We start from the raw sequence: 14,291 nt of genomic DNA on the forward strand, positions 1-14,291 counted from the left end.
GTATCAACGTCACTCTTGTACGACTCCAGTGTAAAGCTGTCTGTGCTGAGTGGAACTGTCCAAACGGTTTTGTGCAGGACTCCAAAGCGTACTACAACCTCCTGAACCAGGTGGCACCCAAAGGAGACGAGGAGGGAACCCCCCCCATCGCCGTCGACATGTCCGGAATCAGGGTGAGACACTCACAGTTGAAGATCAGTCGTGGAAAATGTGTTTGTGTAACTATTCCTTTAATGATGTCATCAGTCACTGGAGCCGGCTGCAAACACTGCTGATGATTGAACTCGTATTTGAGTGAGAATAGAGTGTTAGATATAAATAGAGCTGGATGTTACTGTAAAGTTGCATAAATGAATATAACAAGAGTTTATGTTATCTGTGATTGTGATTTAATAAAACGTATTATTCATACACTGATGAAGAAGGGTTGAAACTAACATTATTGCATTACATTGACCTGCACAGTTTTTTATATCTCTTAATTATTTTGGTCAATAAAATGTCAGAAAAGAGTGAAAACAACAACAACTCCCGAACAACAATCTAATAATAATGGAATATAATTTAACTTTCCAAACATATGATACAAAGTGCTCCAAATCTGAAGATGTTCATTTCACCGTCACATCAAACAAAGAATAGCAGCAACACACTAAAAGAAATACATGATTTATTAAAATATTTTCAAATTACTTTTTTGCAGGGTGATTCATTTCAACAAGTATTTTTGAAAGTAGCAGCTTTTAAAAAGAAAATTCAAAATAAGTCTGATTTATCTACAGCTTGCTGAACAATGTGTATAAAAGGACAGTTGATGAAGTTCCTTCATATAAACTGAGGTCAGGCTTCTGACGCGCTTCTCGTCCCGCTCCGCAGGAGAAAGACGACCTGAAGCGGGCCGAGTGCATGCTGGAGCAGGCCGACCGCCTCGGATGCAAACAGTTCGTCATGCCAACGGACGTCGTCCGCGGCAACCCCAAGCTCAACTTGGCGTTCGTGGCCAATCTGTTCAACAAGTACCCGGCTCTGAAGAAACCCGAGAACCAGGACATCGACTGGAGCTCCATCGAAGGTAGCTTTCCTTCTCGCTCCTTCTCTGACTTGTGAATGTCACTGTGAAGGTCTCGGGTTTGAATCTGGGATCTCTGATGTTCGTCTGCAGGTGAAACCAGGGAGGAGCGCACCTTCAGGAACTGGATGAACTCGCTGGGGGTCAACCCTCGTGTCAACCACCTCTACGCGTAAGATGGCTCGCCGCTCTGCTTCTTCTTCAGCCTGTATTTATCCTCATGTACTGTACATCTACATAACATGTGTGTGTGTGTGTGTGTGTGTGTGTGTGTGTGTGTGTGTGTGTGTGTGTGTGTGTGTGTGTGTTACAGAGACATTGACGACGCCCTCGTGATCTTCCAGTTGTACGAGAAGATCAAGGTACCAGTGGACTGGGACAAAGTAAACAAGCCTCCGTACCCCCGACTGGGCAGCAACATGAAGAAGGTACGACAGCCAATCAGAGCTCCGTCTGACACTTCACAGATGAAGACAGACGTTAATACTGATGAAGAAAAAGGTGGTTTTTATTTCCACTGAAGCAAAATAACTGCACTTTTGCTGATGGATCAGAAGAACTTAAGAAACCTCTGGAGCCCCACAGATCTTCTTAATAATGACTCATAATGAATCTATGAAACAAGACCAGCTGACATGAATCAATCCATTAATTACAGGTTTATTACAGGTTTATTACAGGTTTATTAATGATGACTGTTCACAGCTCTGCAGCTTGATGACCAGTCAGACCATGAGGTTTGGAGCAGATCATCTTTTGTCTTACTGTCAACTCTTTACAACACGGTACACATTAATGTGAGGAGCGACTCAGGAACCAATCAGAATCGGTCCAGTGGGACTGGAATTCAAATAACTATCTTCACAAATTGTCCAGATGAACTGTGAATAATCTGCTCATCAGCCACCAGTCTGTAACGAGTCACCGCTCATTGGTCACTTTTTTGGACTTCCTCACGTAAAGGCACTCATTACTGAAGTTAGTAACTACTTCCTGATTGTCTGACCATCACTTCCCCTTCTCATGTCCCTGAGGTAAAGTACCATCAGAAACTACCCAGCAGATCCTGAGTTACTCTATATAAAAAACAACAGTGCTGTTTCAATTCCTTATCCTTGTACCCGTGTAGCTGGACTGACGGCAACAAAAGGCCCAAGACTGAATTTTTTTGCCATTTCAAAACGCGGCTGTTCGAGTCCCACATGCCATGGCTTAACATCCACGAGATCCCAACGCGATCTCTTTGCACTTTTGTAAATTTAAAGAAATGTAACATATGTCAAAAGATGAAAAAGATTTCACACTACAGATGGTTTGGGGTTGTTCTTTTTTCTTTCTTTCTTTCTCTTTTGTTGTTGATTTTTCAGATTAAAGAATAAAACTAGTCCAAAGAGGATGGAGAGGACGGCTAAGGGGTACAACAGAAAGCATTGTTTACCATTCGGTTTCATTTTAAAACAGTATGTGTTGATTTGAAAACAGCTGCCTTGATTTCTCATCTGGGTTAATGGACATTCTACAACATTGTGCAAGTGTTTTGTTGTTATTCTTTTTTCTTTTTTTTGCTGGTATTTTATGAATGGTAACCAATAGTTGGTCCAGTGCATAAACACAGTGACACAGATCAATATATGTACTCAGCTGACTACAGATAGACAGGAGTTATTGATACTTAACCCGAGGAAATAATCATGAAGTATCTATTCATCTGTTTCACAGCTATCTAGGACTCTTGACTTGATGCTTCAGTGGTTGTTGCTCAGTAAACTCCTCAGTAACTGACGAGCTCGGCTGTGACCCGTGTTTGTGTTGCAGCTGGAGAACTGTAACTACGCCGTGGAGTTGGGCAAGAAGGAGGCCAAGTTCTCTTTGGTCGGCATCGCGGGTCAGGACCTGAACGCGGGGAATCGAACCCTCACCCTCGCTCTGCTGTGGCAGCTCATGAGGAGGTAACAGAGCTGCATTACATCTGTCCCATAACTCATCATACAACAAAGCCTTCATGTAAAGGAACACCGTCTCTTCAGTGTCGAACGGTCAGAAGGTTTTGGAGTCCGACTGGATTCACAGCAGGTTCGAGGTTTCTGCAGGAGTTAAAACATCTTTTCAAAATAAATTCGATTCAGCTCCCTCAAATAAAAAGACATAAAGATATAAAGAGAGGTTATTAAAAAGGGTTGTAAGTTGAATTTCTAATCGTGTCTTGTCTGCAGCAGTACTGTTTGTGTTTGTAATGATGCCTGTCAGGAGATGATTGTTGTGACGGTGAATTGTGCTGCAGGTGTTTGAGTCAAACATCAGTTTCCTGCTTCACCACGTCCCAATAACTGATCAGGTGAAAATACTTAAACAGAAGAGCTTCCTTCAATAGGAGTTTGGTGTTTTGGATAGTTTCCACAGCGACAGCCGCCCATCGATCTAAAGATATGTATCGAGATGCGTGTCTTAAAGTCGACTGATAATTGAATGGAGTTTGGTGTAACTTCATGTGGCATGCTCTGATTTTATGATCAGAAAATCAATCAACACGGATAATCAGTGTTCATGGAAACGGATGTTAAATTAGCAGATATTTGAATGGAGTTTGGTTGTTTAGATGAAGAAGACATGGAACCTCTGCAGTGATCGGTAACCAGGATGCTCGTATTATCCTGTTTTATTGTTTTATTAAAAGGCCCTTCAGCAGCACAGATGAGCCTGGTCTTTTTAAGAGAGGTGTTTAAAGGTGGGAGGGGGTCATGCTGTGTCCCTCAGGTACACCCTGAACATCCTGGAGGACCTGGGCGACGGGCAGAAAGTGATCGATGACACCATCGTGACGTGGGTCAACGGGACACTCACACAGGCTGGAAAATCCACCATCTCCAGCTTTAAGGTGACGCACACACGACTCGTCTTATTGTGTCTCTGCCAGACGTGATTAAAGTCTGCAAACCGTGTTCACGCTAATGTTCCTTCAGTGACCGCCGTCAGGAGTTAGTATTAGTGATGAGCAACACATTTACTGCATGAATTCATGGGTTCTATCACATATGTGACCGCAAACAACAGCTCAAGATGAATACTGTGTTCATGTCTGTCTGTTTGTTTGTTTGTTTGTTTGTTTGTGTAGGATGGCTCCATCAGCAGCAGTATGCCGGTTCTGGACCTGATCGATGCCATCCAGCCCGGATCGATCAGGTACGACCTGCTGAAGACAGAAGACCTGGTTGAGGAGGAGAAACTCAATAACGCAAAGTACGTACACATGACGGCAAAAACAAACTGCTTCACCTCATCTTCGGCCTCGGAGCTCGTCGTCATGGTTTTTACATCTCAGAAAACTTCTTGTCCAGAATGATTTGCATCCACAGAAAATTGATCAAAGTTGAGTTCAGTCCTGAAGTACCGTTGGAAGTTCTTGAATTCAAGTAAAGTTCAACTCGGTTTGATCAGAAACAAAATTCCTTGTTTTGTTATTCACCTGTTCACGCTGATGTCATCAGGTACGCCATCTCCATGGCGAGGAAGATCGGCGCGCGGGTGTACGCGCTGCCGGAGGACCTGGTGGAGGTCAAACCCAAGATGGTGATGACGGTGTTCGCCTGCCTCATGGCACGCGGCATGAAGAGAGCCTGAAGACGAGGACGTGCTGCACAACGTCCCAGCAGTGACCCGAAGAACCCTCAATGTGATGAGGAGGAGCAGGAGGAGGAGCAGGAGGAGGAGCAGGAGGAAGCAGCTCAGCCGTGTAGCTTTAAACAGTTAAGGGATCAAATAAACTTTCACAGTCTAATGACATGAAAGCTCCCAACAGGCGACAGATCTGTCAACATCAGCTGCTTTCACTTCACTTCACATTTAATTCTGACGGTTACTCTGACGACTTTGATCACAGCCGCTCGTCACTGTTTGACTTTTCTTGAACATGTTAATGAGTCAGTCTCCTGTTTGCTGCATTGTTAGTTCTTGTTTATTGTGTCTCAGGGAAGCGCTGCAGCCTCACCGGCTCGGTCTTACAAACACAACTCACATCACAAAGTTTCTACCAAATAAACACATTTTTGTATTAAATGTTGGCGTTGCTGGTTTGTATAAAATGTCTCTTTGACTTGTAGCTGCAGTCACACGTTCACATCGACACCTTTTCATACCCGTCTACATATATGAGGCTGACAGCCAGCAGCTGGTTAGCTTAGCTTAGCATAAAGACTGGAGTCAGGGGGAAACTGTTAGCCTGGCTTTTTCTTAAAAGTAACAAAGTCCACTGGGTGACGCCCGCTATGCTCACATTGTTCATCCACAATCAAACGGGATGATTCAGGTCATATATTATTCATGAGTCTTTTAATTTAGACTATTGTGTAGATGTGTGTGTGTGTGAGGTTGTGTGTGTGTGTGCGTGTGAGGTTGTGTGTGCGTGTGTGGTTGTGAGAGGGTGTGAGAGGGTGTGTGTGTGTGAAAGGGTGTGTGTGTGTGTGTGTTCAAACACATGGATAAGTGAAGTGAGAGTGTCGTGTGTTTCCAGACTGACATCCTGAGACTTGAAACTATGACAACAGTTCACTAAGGTTGGACACACAAGGCTGAAAACATCAGGCTTGTTTCATAAACAGAGTCACATGTTCATCCTTAAAGGACAGACAGGTTGCCGGGAGACGGCCGTGTCTGTGGACTTCTGCAGCACTTCAGAAAGTGTTCGTACCAAGACAAAGATATCAGAGCTTTCTTTAGAAAACAGGTTGATTCACTTTACAAGTTATTAACTCAGATATGACACAAGTGCAGCATCAGTGGAGTTTGTTACTTTAGCGTTAAACGTGTCCGTAGCTTCACATTTAGTGAACAGACATGAGAGCAGATTCAATGTAAACATCTATATTCAAAAATACTCCTCTAACAGCTCGAGTGTCCTCCGACCGTCCCAGAAGATGAGCTCTGTACGCATGTAGAACAGATTTGAGGAACCCACCACAGCAGCTGGGTGCTGTGATGAAGCATGCTGACTGGTTTCCCCGCAGCAGCCAGCGGGGGGCGCTCATGAGCTCCAGAGTCTGAGCAGCTGTTAGCTGAAGGAACGTGGAAGATGCTCAACCTGGAAAAAGTAATTAATAAAATATACAAACAAAAACAACCTGAAGGACTGAAACGATCTGTTTAATTAAAGAAAAGTCACAAAGTTGAACTTCCAAAGGGAAGCGTGCTGGTGGGGAAGAGGAGAAAGAAGCGGAGCTGAACTGCAGACGGGGAAAGACTGAAGTCTGAAGGAAAAACCACCACATCAGTTCAAGGTTTCCTCCAGTCGGAGAGCTGCAGCAGTTTCAGCTCTGTGAACACACGACGAGCGTTTCAGGTGACCCAAACCGCGTCCCTTTCCCTGCTCCTAAAAGAGGCCTTATTATTCTTATTCTTATTAGTAGTAGTAATAACTGGTCCTGGCGGTGCAGCGTCTCTGAGAGGAGCGTTATTTAGCAGGTTTGGCCTCGGCGGGGTTTTCTCCCGTGTCCAGCGTCTTGAGGAGGCGGAAGAGGCCGGCGGCTTCGCGGATGCGGCTGAACTCGATGCAGAAGGCCTGAACCTCGATGAAGAGGTCCTGCACGTTGATGATCTTGTTCCGGATCAGCGACTGGAGGAAGACGCAGACCAGACGGACCAGACGGTTCTGGAGGGAAGAACCGGCGTGTTGTTAGTATCCCGAGACTTCAACACGAACTACATCCTCCACAATAAACAAAGTGCAGTGAAGGCAGCTCCGGCCACTGATCTGAACCCAGTCTGGATTCTTTTTGTAAATCAGCTCATCAACAAGTTACACTAAAAAAAGTATCTCCTCCTCCTTATGGGCATTTTTCAGTATAAATAATTCTCACTGTACCTGCATGTACTTGTCTTTGATCTGCTCACAGGTGGAGATACAGTTGGAGATGTAGAGGTGGATGAACTCTGGAGGCAGGTCCACCGCTGTGGTCAGTCTGAGGAGGGAGAGGAACGACAGCTTCAAATAGCAAATAGCAAATATGAAATATGAGCTGCAGTCTAACGATGCTGGTGGAGACGGAGATCGAAGCTGCAGCTACGATTATACTTCAAAACTGTTCAATTATTGTTCATCAATAGCTCGATCACATGACATCTGAAGCAAGGTGGTTTTCATGAACAAACTAAACGGGGATTTAAAAGACAAGTGGATGTTCAGAGTTGTGAAGTGACTCTGCAGTCTGGATCAGGAACAAAGAGCGAACTTTCTCTTTCACCCGTTGCACGAACAAACATCTGGTACTCAGTGATCTGTCCGTCAGAAACGTTACGTCACATAAAGAATCTGATTCTATGGACTAAATTCATCTACAATCTGCAGACAGTTAAAACGAGAAGCGACAACTAAACGGCCGAGACCAACTGGAAACCTGCCGGCAGCACGCTGACGTTTAGTGAACGACTTTTCTGTTCCACTCGGTCAGACATCCGTCACGTTGAAGGATCTTATTCTTCCTCCAGCGCCGTGTTCACGTTATTTAAGCATTCAGTCGAGTCGGCAGAATCTCAGCTTCTCAATGATTCGGAGCGTCGACAGAGAGAGAAAGTGGAGATGATGAGAAGTTTAACCGAGGACAGTCGGTCTGTCATTTTACTGCAGAGTCTCAAGTAACACGCCACTTTTCCACAAAGCTCCAGAATAAACAAGGAGGACAAATAAATCAACAAAAGCTGAAGTAAAATGTCTTTAGTTGTTGTTGAACAAACTAAAGTAAAACGTATTAACTTTCATCAAATGATTAAAACTAAATCAGATGCCAAAATTAAAAGTGTGAAACGCTGGACACTAAACGGTCGCCATCTTGGCTACGTAGAGGAAAGGGGCGGGGCCACCGACAAGAAGCATTTTCAAAATAAGAGATCTGAGGAAGCTGCAGATGTTGAACACCACACCAACGTGTTATTTTTCACTACTGCTGCTGGACAGAAGCCATCAGTGTGTTTATTGAGTGTGTTAAACAGGGCAAAAAGATCATTTTATAATAATTAAAGCTGCAGATATTTTGGAGGGTGATGTGTTCTCACTCCGTCAGCGTGTGATTTGAAACAACACCGCCCTGTCAAAAACAGAGACTTTTCTCGTTTTATCTTCTGATTTTGCACCGTGGGACTTGAGAAACAATATTTCCATCTCTCTGTATATCTTGTACACGTGGTGGATTGACATTAAAGTTAAAGATAGAGTTGAACATTTCTGCACGACACAAGAAAGAGTCCTAACATACAAGAGCACTTTGTTCGTCAGCATGTCATTCTGAACACAGCAGTAGTAACGTGACCGTTTCAGCCTGCGGAGCTGATAAACTGAGTCCAAACCGACCTGTTGACGACCTCCATGGAGTGCAGCGACATGTCCATGTTGACCAGCACTGAGAAATACTCGGTGATCTGGCTGCTCTGCATCAGCTTCAGCAGCATCTCGATGGCCACCAGCGGGTTGTTCTCCACCAGGTCGGGCAGCTTTGCCGGGGACAGGCCGATGTGGTACACCAGCTTCGGGTCCTTCTCCAGCTCCGCCAGCAGCTGCTCACACGGAACAAGGCGAGGGTCAGGAGGAAGACAGAACGATCCAGACTCTGACAAACATGTCGGAAACAGACTGGCAACGACCGATAATCATTTGAGGCGTTTCCTTGTGTATCGGTGAACCCACCTGGGACTGCTGCTGGGCCGACAGCGGGCTCTTGAAGGCCTTGGACATGATGCGTTTGATCTCCACGCCGGTGCTGTTTTTCACACACATGGAGCGATCCCATTGGACGCCGTGGTCCGGCTCGGTGGGGTTCAGCCACGCCAGCTCGTCCTCGCACACGTGAAGAGGCGGCGGCGGCCGGATGAACTCGGGGCGGAAGTGACCTGAGGATGAAACCGGCTGGTTTTACTTTGCGAGGTCATCACCCGGTTTACAAACACATCCGGGGCGTGTTAGATTTGCGTTTAGCTGCAGGTGGTGGATTTCACTCGTCTGCTGGCCATCTTGGCAACCGTGGCAACATGTGCACCAAAAGGTGTCCTCACATTCACAGACTCAGCACCATTTTGTCAGGATGTGAACAGCGGTGAGTTCTAATCACAGGACATCACGGAGAGGTGAAGCTCGGATTGAGTCACTGAATCAAGTATCTTTGGAAAAGTACAACACGTATAAACGTTCATGGTTTAGAAGTTCACGGGGAAGGAAGAGCAGGTTCTCTGATCTCTGACAACACTTCCACACACTTGCAGAGCAGAATGGGTTGAGATTCACTCTGTGCTGTGAGCATGAAGAGATTGGGCTTAAATGTCCTCTTTTTAAGTGCACAAGAATCAGTAACTGTGGTACTGTGGGCTGGTTGGAGATACCTTACTTCCTGCAGCTGATTTCTTTGCCATGTTTACATGTATTTCGGTTTCTAATCAGCAGTTTACATCGAAGCAACCAAAGACAAAGACGGAAGAAGTAATGCTGCAGTAGCAGAATGTAGAAACATGCATCGTCGTACACAAAATCATTTCAGACTAAAACTGAAACGGTCAGGAGTGACCTCTTCGGTCTTCTAGAAAAACTGTACTCTGACAACAGAACCTCATTTAGAAACACAAAACAAATGTTATGTACTGCAGCACTAAACAATATTTAAAACAAGTGTGCCTGCTGCATGTGGACAGCGTAGTAACTGCAGCACGAGTAAACATGTTCTACAGAAGTGTAGAAATGACAGCAGCGTTTGACTGTCAGTGTGTTTTACTGTATTTACTGATGTTTGATGAGGATGTCATGGAGGAATAAAAAGAGACAGCAGTTCCCTACAGTGGACTGAGTGCTGCTGAGTGTTTGATCGTTAAAACACCATGAAACTGGTTTTGTTCAATTTCCTTTTGCCTCATTTGCATACGTTCTCTCTCTTTTAAAAATAGTTGTCAAACTGAGCTCCTCTGAAGTTTCTTTGTCTTCTGGGAAACCTCCTGCGCCGGTGAACACTGAAAACCCCTTCTTCAAATTGAACTCGACACTCACTCTCCAGTGGAGGGCGCGGCCCGGTGACCAGAGACTCTGTGATCTGATTGGCCACGGAGCTGTCGAATCCTGAATTGGATGAGTCTGGATCGGGGTCGTTCAGGATGCTGGGGAAGCTGGCCTTGCTCTGGGTGGGCAGCTCTGACTGACGCTCTGCACCACAAACACACACAAAAGAATTCAAAAGAAAAAAACAAAGCAGGAGAAACACAAAGTGTAATTTAATCCACACTGCTGCACGGGAACTCACATTCATTTAAACACGCGTGTACAGACCACAAGTGTTCCTATTTGCTCCGATTCCAGCATTTATTATTACAGCGCAAACTAATAATCCTCACTGTAAATCAGTAAATCAGTGTTGAACTGAAGAAACTTTGATCAAGTTGGGATCAGATGTGATTTAGTCATCTGACTGAACTGTTTGAGAACTCTTATCGTCTGATTCTTCGTGGATATCCGTCTCGGTAAACGTAATGACAGATGAAATCCAATACTTGATTAGACGTACAGAATAAGTCTGCACAGCAACAGTTAAGTTAAACATCCTCTGAGGTCTTTCACCACTCTGCATCGACCGAACCCTTCTGCAGGCAACAGGAACACACCTGCACCTTAAAAAAACGGATTTTATCTTCATGGTATTTTATACAATGAAGAATCAATCGATTAAAGCATTTGATCGTCTGATGCACTGTAACAGAAAATGACTGATTTTGGGGCTTTACGGTAGTTTTGTGATGAATAATATGACCTTATGCTTCGTTTTCTGTGTGCCCGTTAAGTGAAGCACAGAAAAGCAGCACAACTTTAAAGCAATGAGCTCAATGTAAATCAGAAAATTAAGTCTTTTATACTTTGTTTAAGATCAGGGACACAATATGGAAGATGGACTCCAGCAGAGTTGATATAATTGATTACAGATCTGCAATTAATCAAATGATGCAGACCCAGAAAAGATGGACATGAATCTGCCCTGTTACTCAGCTGTGTGCTGAACTCAACACACAGCTGGAGATTCACTAAATTCACAACAGAAATTATTCTCTGAAAGAAAAACAAACTCCCAAAAACCTTCACTTTTGCCGAGCGCTGTTTCTCGACTGTTCTGGACATCAGTCAATGATCGGAGCTTTGTTTGCTACACATTCAACTTAAATCATGTCAGGTGGTGAATGACGTGGTGGTACCGGTGTGAACTGGAAGTCTGGAGCCCGTCACTCAACATTATATCAACAGCGCATAATAAAACTGTCTCTGAAGACGACAGTAGTCCTCTTTCCATCATACGTATCATTGTCTTGTCCTCAAATTAGACAACACCCACTTTTTCAAACCTGATTTCCATCAGAAGAGATTTTCTTATATTTGTAACAAAGTCCTACTACAAATGAAACACACAAAAACAAAACACAACATCAAACATGCCAACAGTTGAAACTCGTGACCAGCTGATATCGTCAGCTGGTGTTAATGTGTACACTGACCTGCCAAGGCCAGCTGCAGCCCGCTGATGTCTATGGACTGGGGCATGTTGCCGACGTCCATGCAGGACACCTGTCTGGGCGTCTTCTTGAAGAGGTCCCTGGGCGGCGCCAACATCAGCTGGGACAGGAAGAACTTCTCCGGCTGGGTGATGGGAGGCAGGAAGCCTGTTGGGAGAGTTGATGGGCGATCATAGTGGACACGCTGTATTTATTCTGACTCACCGAGGTCAAGGTTTTAACACGGTAGTCACATTTTCTGTACTTTAGTTAAATGATACGAGAGCGCTGATTTTGCTCGTTTCATCGAGAGTCGGCGCAAACGATGAATCAGGTTGTCGTACAAACAAAACGTCTTCAAACTCGGTACAACTACAGCTGCATGACGGAGGAGGTTTCACTGACAAGATCCTTTTGCTGGTTTAAATAAATTGTGTCTCTTATCTGTGACACAGTTCACATAAACACTCAGATGGACAGTTTCAAATTAAAAAGTGTAAAACTCATGTTTTTGTATGAAGTATTTCAGAAGGCTGAAATACTTCATCCTGATTTATCAATATTGTGATGAGACTTGACATCATCTCATGACATGGTGGCGTCTTACATTATTTTAGTTTATAATGAGTTCACTTGTAGTCGTTTGCTTTTATACAATTCTCTGTGTTGTAAGGAATAAAAATAGTTTCAGATACCAAAGTAAAATCCAAATCAGGTTTTCTATCTGAAAACAGCCTGAGGTCAGTCAGCCTGCTGCGGGTCAGGAGGAGGGTCAGGAGTCAGGAGTCAGGAGGAGGGTCAGGAGTCAGGAGGAGGGTCAGGAGGGTCAGGAGGAGAGTCAGGAGGAGGGTCAGGAGGGTCAGGAGAAGGGTCAGGAGAGTCAGGAGGAGGGTCAGGAGGAGGGTCAGGAGCCAGGAGGGTCAGGAGGAGGGTCAGGAGTCAGGAGGAGGGTCAGGAGGAGGGTCAGGAGCCAGGAGGGTCAGGAGGAGGGTCAGGAGGAGGGTCAGGAGAGTCAGGAGGAGGGTCAGGAGCCAGGAGGGTCAGGAGTCAGGAGGGTCAGGAGGAGGGTCAGGAGGAGAGTCAGGAGGAGGGTCAGGAGCCAGGAGGGTCAGGAGGAGGGTCAGGAGCCAGGAGGGTCAGGAGGAGAGTCAGGAGTCAGGAGGAGGGTCAGGAGGAGAGTCAGGAGTCAGGAGGAGGGTCAGGAGTCAGGAGGAGGGTCAGGAGGAGAGTCAGGAGGAGAGTCAGGAGAGTCAGGAGAGTCAGGAGGAGGGTCAGGAGTCAGGAGGGTCAGGAGTCAGGAGGGTCAGGAGTCAGGAGGGTCAGGAGTCAGGAGTCAGGAGGAGGGTCAGGAGTCAGGAGGGTCAGGAGGAGGGTCAGGAGTCAGGAGGAGAGTCAGGAGGAGGGTCAGGAGGAGGGTCAGGAGGAGGGTCAGGAGTCAGGAGGAGGGTCAGGAGTCAGGAGGAGGCTGGTACCGACTGGAGACTGAAGACATTTAATCTCTGAAAACAGCCTGACTGGGTTTTGTTTCTGTCCTAATCAACGACTCGTCTCAGGTCGCGGTTCTTCTCCTCTCGGAGACATAATGACACAGAAGTGAGACACGTGTGTCGTGTCCACGCAGACCCACCGGACAGCACCTTCTCCGGCTCCTCCCCGGCCGGTCCGGCCGGTCCGGCCGGGTTCAGCAGGTGAGCGAACACGGCGGCGAACGGGTTGGCGGCCAGCGGCTCGGTGCGGTACATCTCCCACAGCAGGTAGAGGGCGGTGAGCCGCTGCGGGGAGCTGGGCAGCAGGTCCGGCTGCTGGAGGAGCATGACCAGCACCGAGCCCACCCTGAAATGTTCCGCTTTCCCGAAGTAGTGGTGGAAGTGCGTGGACAGGCTCTCGAAGGTGTTGGTGCTCGCCTCCTCCGAGATGATGCTCAGCAGGTTGGACAGCTCTTTCGGAGCGAGCGTCATGGTCTCCTCCCGGGAGGCCGCCGGTCCGATACGTCGTACTCAGGTAGCACAGAAAACACAGCGTCCCGCGGTAAGACGGCGGGGAGTTACTTCATGTTCAGAGGACCTGAAGACCTGAAGACCTGAAACGAGGTCGACCGAGTCACAGCACGAGACCAGGACCCGGAGCAGCTAGCATCGGGCTAGCTCAGCTAGCATAGCAGTGCTAACTGACAAAAAACGGCCAAGTCATAGCAACAAAGAACCGCGTGGACCGACGAACCGCTCACGGACCGGGTCGGAGAACACATAACAAGCTTATACAAACAGCAAGCGTGAGCCGGGCGAACTACCGGAGCCTGTCGGTGTCCCCGCGGCTGTTAAAGACGGTCTGCGTCCGGTGCGTTAGCTGTTTAAATTCACGGTGACGCGTTGACCTGCTCGGCGCGGTGCATGATGGGTGATGTAGTTCTCTGGGGCTTCGCGCGTCATCTTTAACGCGACTCCATTCAAAACGAAGTCACGCTGACATGTTCCAGGTCGTGAAACACGTGTAGCTCCGTGTCTGAACTATTAACCACCAGTTCACCACTTCTACATGCGACTGACTGACGAAATACTGGTAGCTTAGCTTAGCCTAGCTTAGCTTGGCTCGCGAACTAGCTCCGTTACCCACAAGCTCTTGCGGCACCAGTTCCGGTGTTCTGCTCTTTCAAAGTAAAACCATAAAAGTTGTGTAGTTCAGCTCACGGTTGTCCGACTGTCCCCGATCACTGTTCGTCTGATTA

General features: G+C 46.4%; 2 protein-coding genes across 2 annotated transcripts in view; one reads left to right on the forward strand and one right to left on the reverse strand.

The window, feature by feature from the left end:
* Positions 1-5,122, forward strand: part of LOC138201558 (plastin-2-like) — a 19,718-nt gene extending 14,596 nt beyond the window's left edge. The window contains 8 exon segments of the mRNA XM_069155163.1: positions 78-173; positions 877-1,072; positions 1,163-1,241; positions 1,383-1,497; positions 2,885-3,018; positions 3,824-3,944; positions 4,182-4,306; positions 4,555-5,122. Of these exon segments, the coding sequence (XP_069011264.1) occupies positions 78-173; positions 877-1,072; positions 1,163-1,241; positions 1,383-1,497; positions 2,885-3,018; positions 3,824-3,944; positions 4,182-4,306; positions 4,555-4,687 (999 nt within the window). The 3' untranslated portion in view covers positions 4,688-5,122.
* A 1,065-nt stretch (positions 5,123-6,187) lies between these two features.
* Positions 6,188-14,020, reverse strand: cnot11 (CCR4-NOT transcription complex, subunit 11). Its single transcript, XM_069155165.1, has 7 exons — positions 13,194-14,020; positions 11,570-11,734; positions 10,083-10,235; positions 8,739-8,941; positions 8,406-8,608; positions 6,924-7,020; positions 6,188-6,710 (listed from the first exon to the last, which is right to left on the reverse strand). Exons 1-7 carry the CDS (start codon positions 13,522-13,524, stop codon positions 6,513-6,515), a joined length of 1,350 nt encoding a protein of 449 aa, XP_069011266.1. The 5' UTR covers positions 13,525-14,020; the 3' UTR covers positions 6,188-6,512.
* Between the last annotated feature and the right edge of the window lie 271 nt (positions 14,021-14,291).

Source organism: Embiotoca jacksoni, unplaced genomic scaffold (genome assembly GCF_022577435.1).
Source record: "Embiotoca jacksoni isolate LCO1_2020_lvr unplaced genomic scaffold, fEmbJac1.0.p SCAF_2, whole genome shotgun sequence".
In the NCBI taxonomy this organism is placed as follows: Eukaryota; Metazoa; Chordata; class Actinopteri; family Embiotocidae; genus Embiotoca; species Embiotoca jacksoni.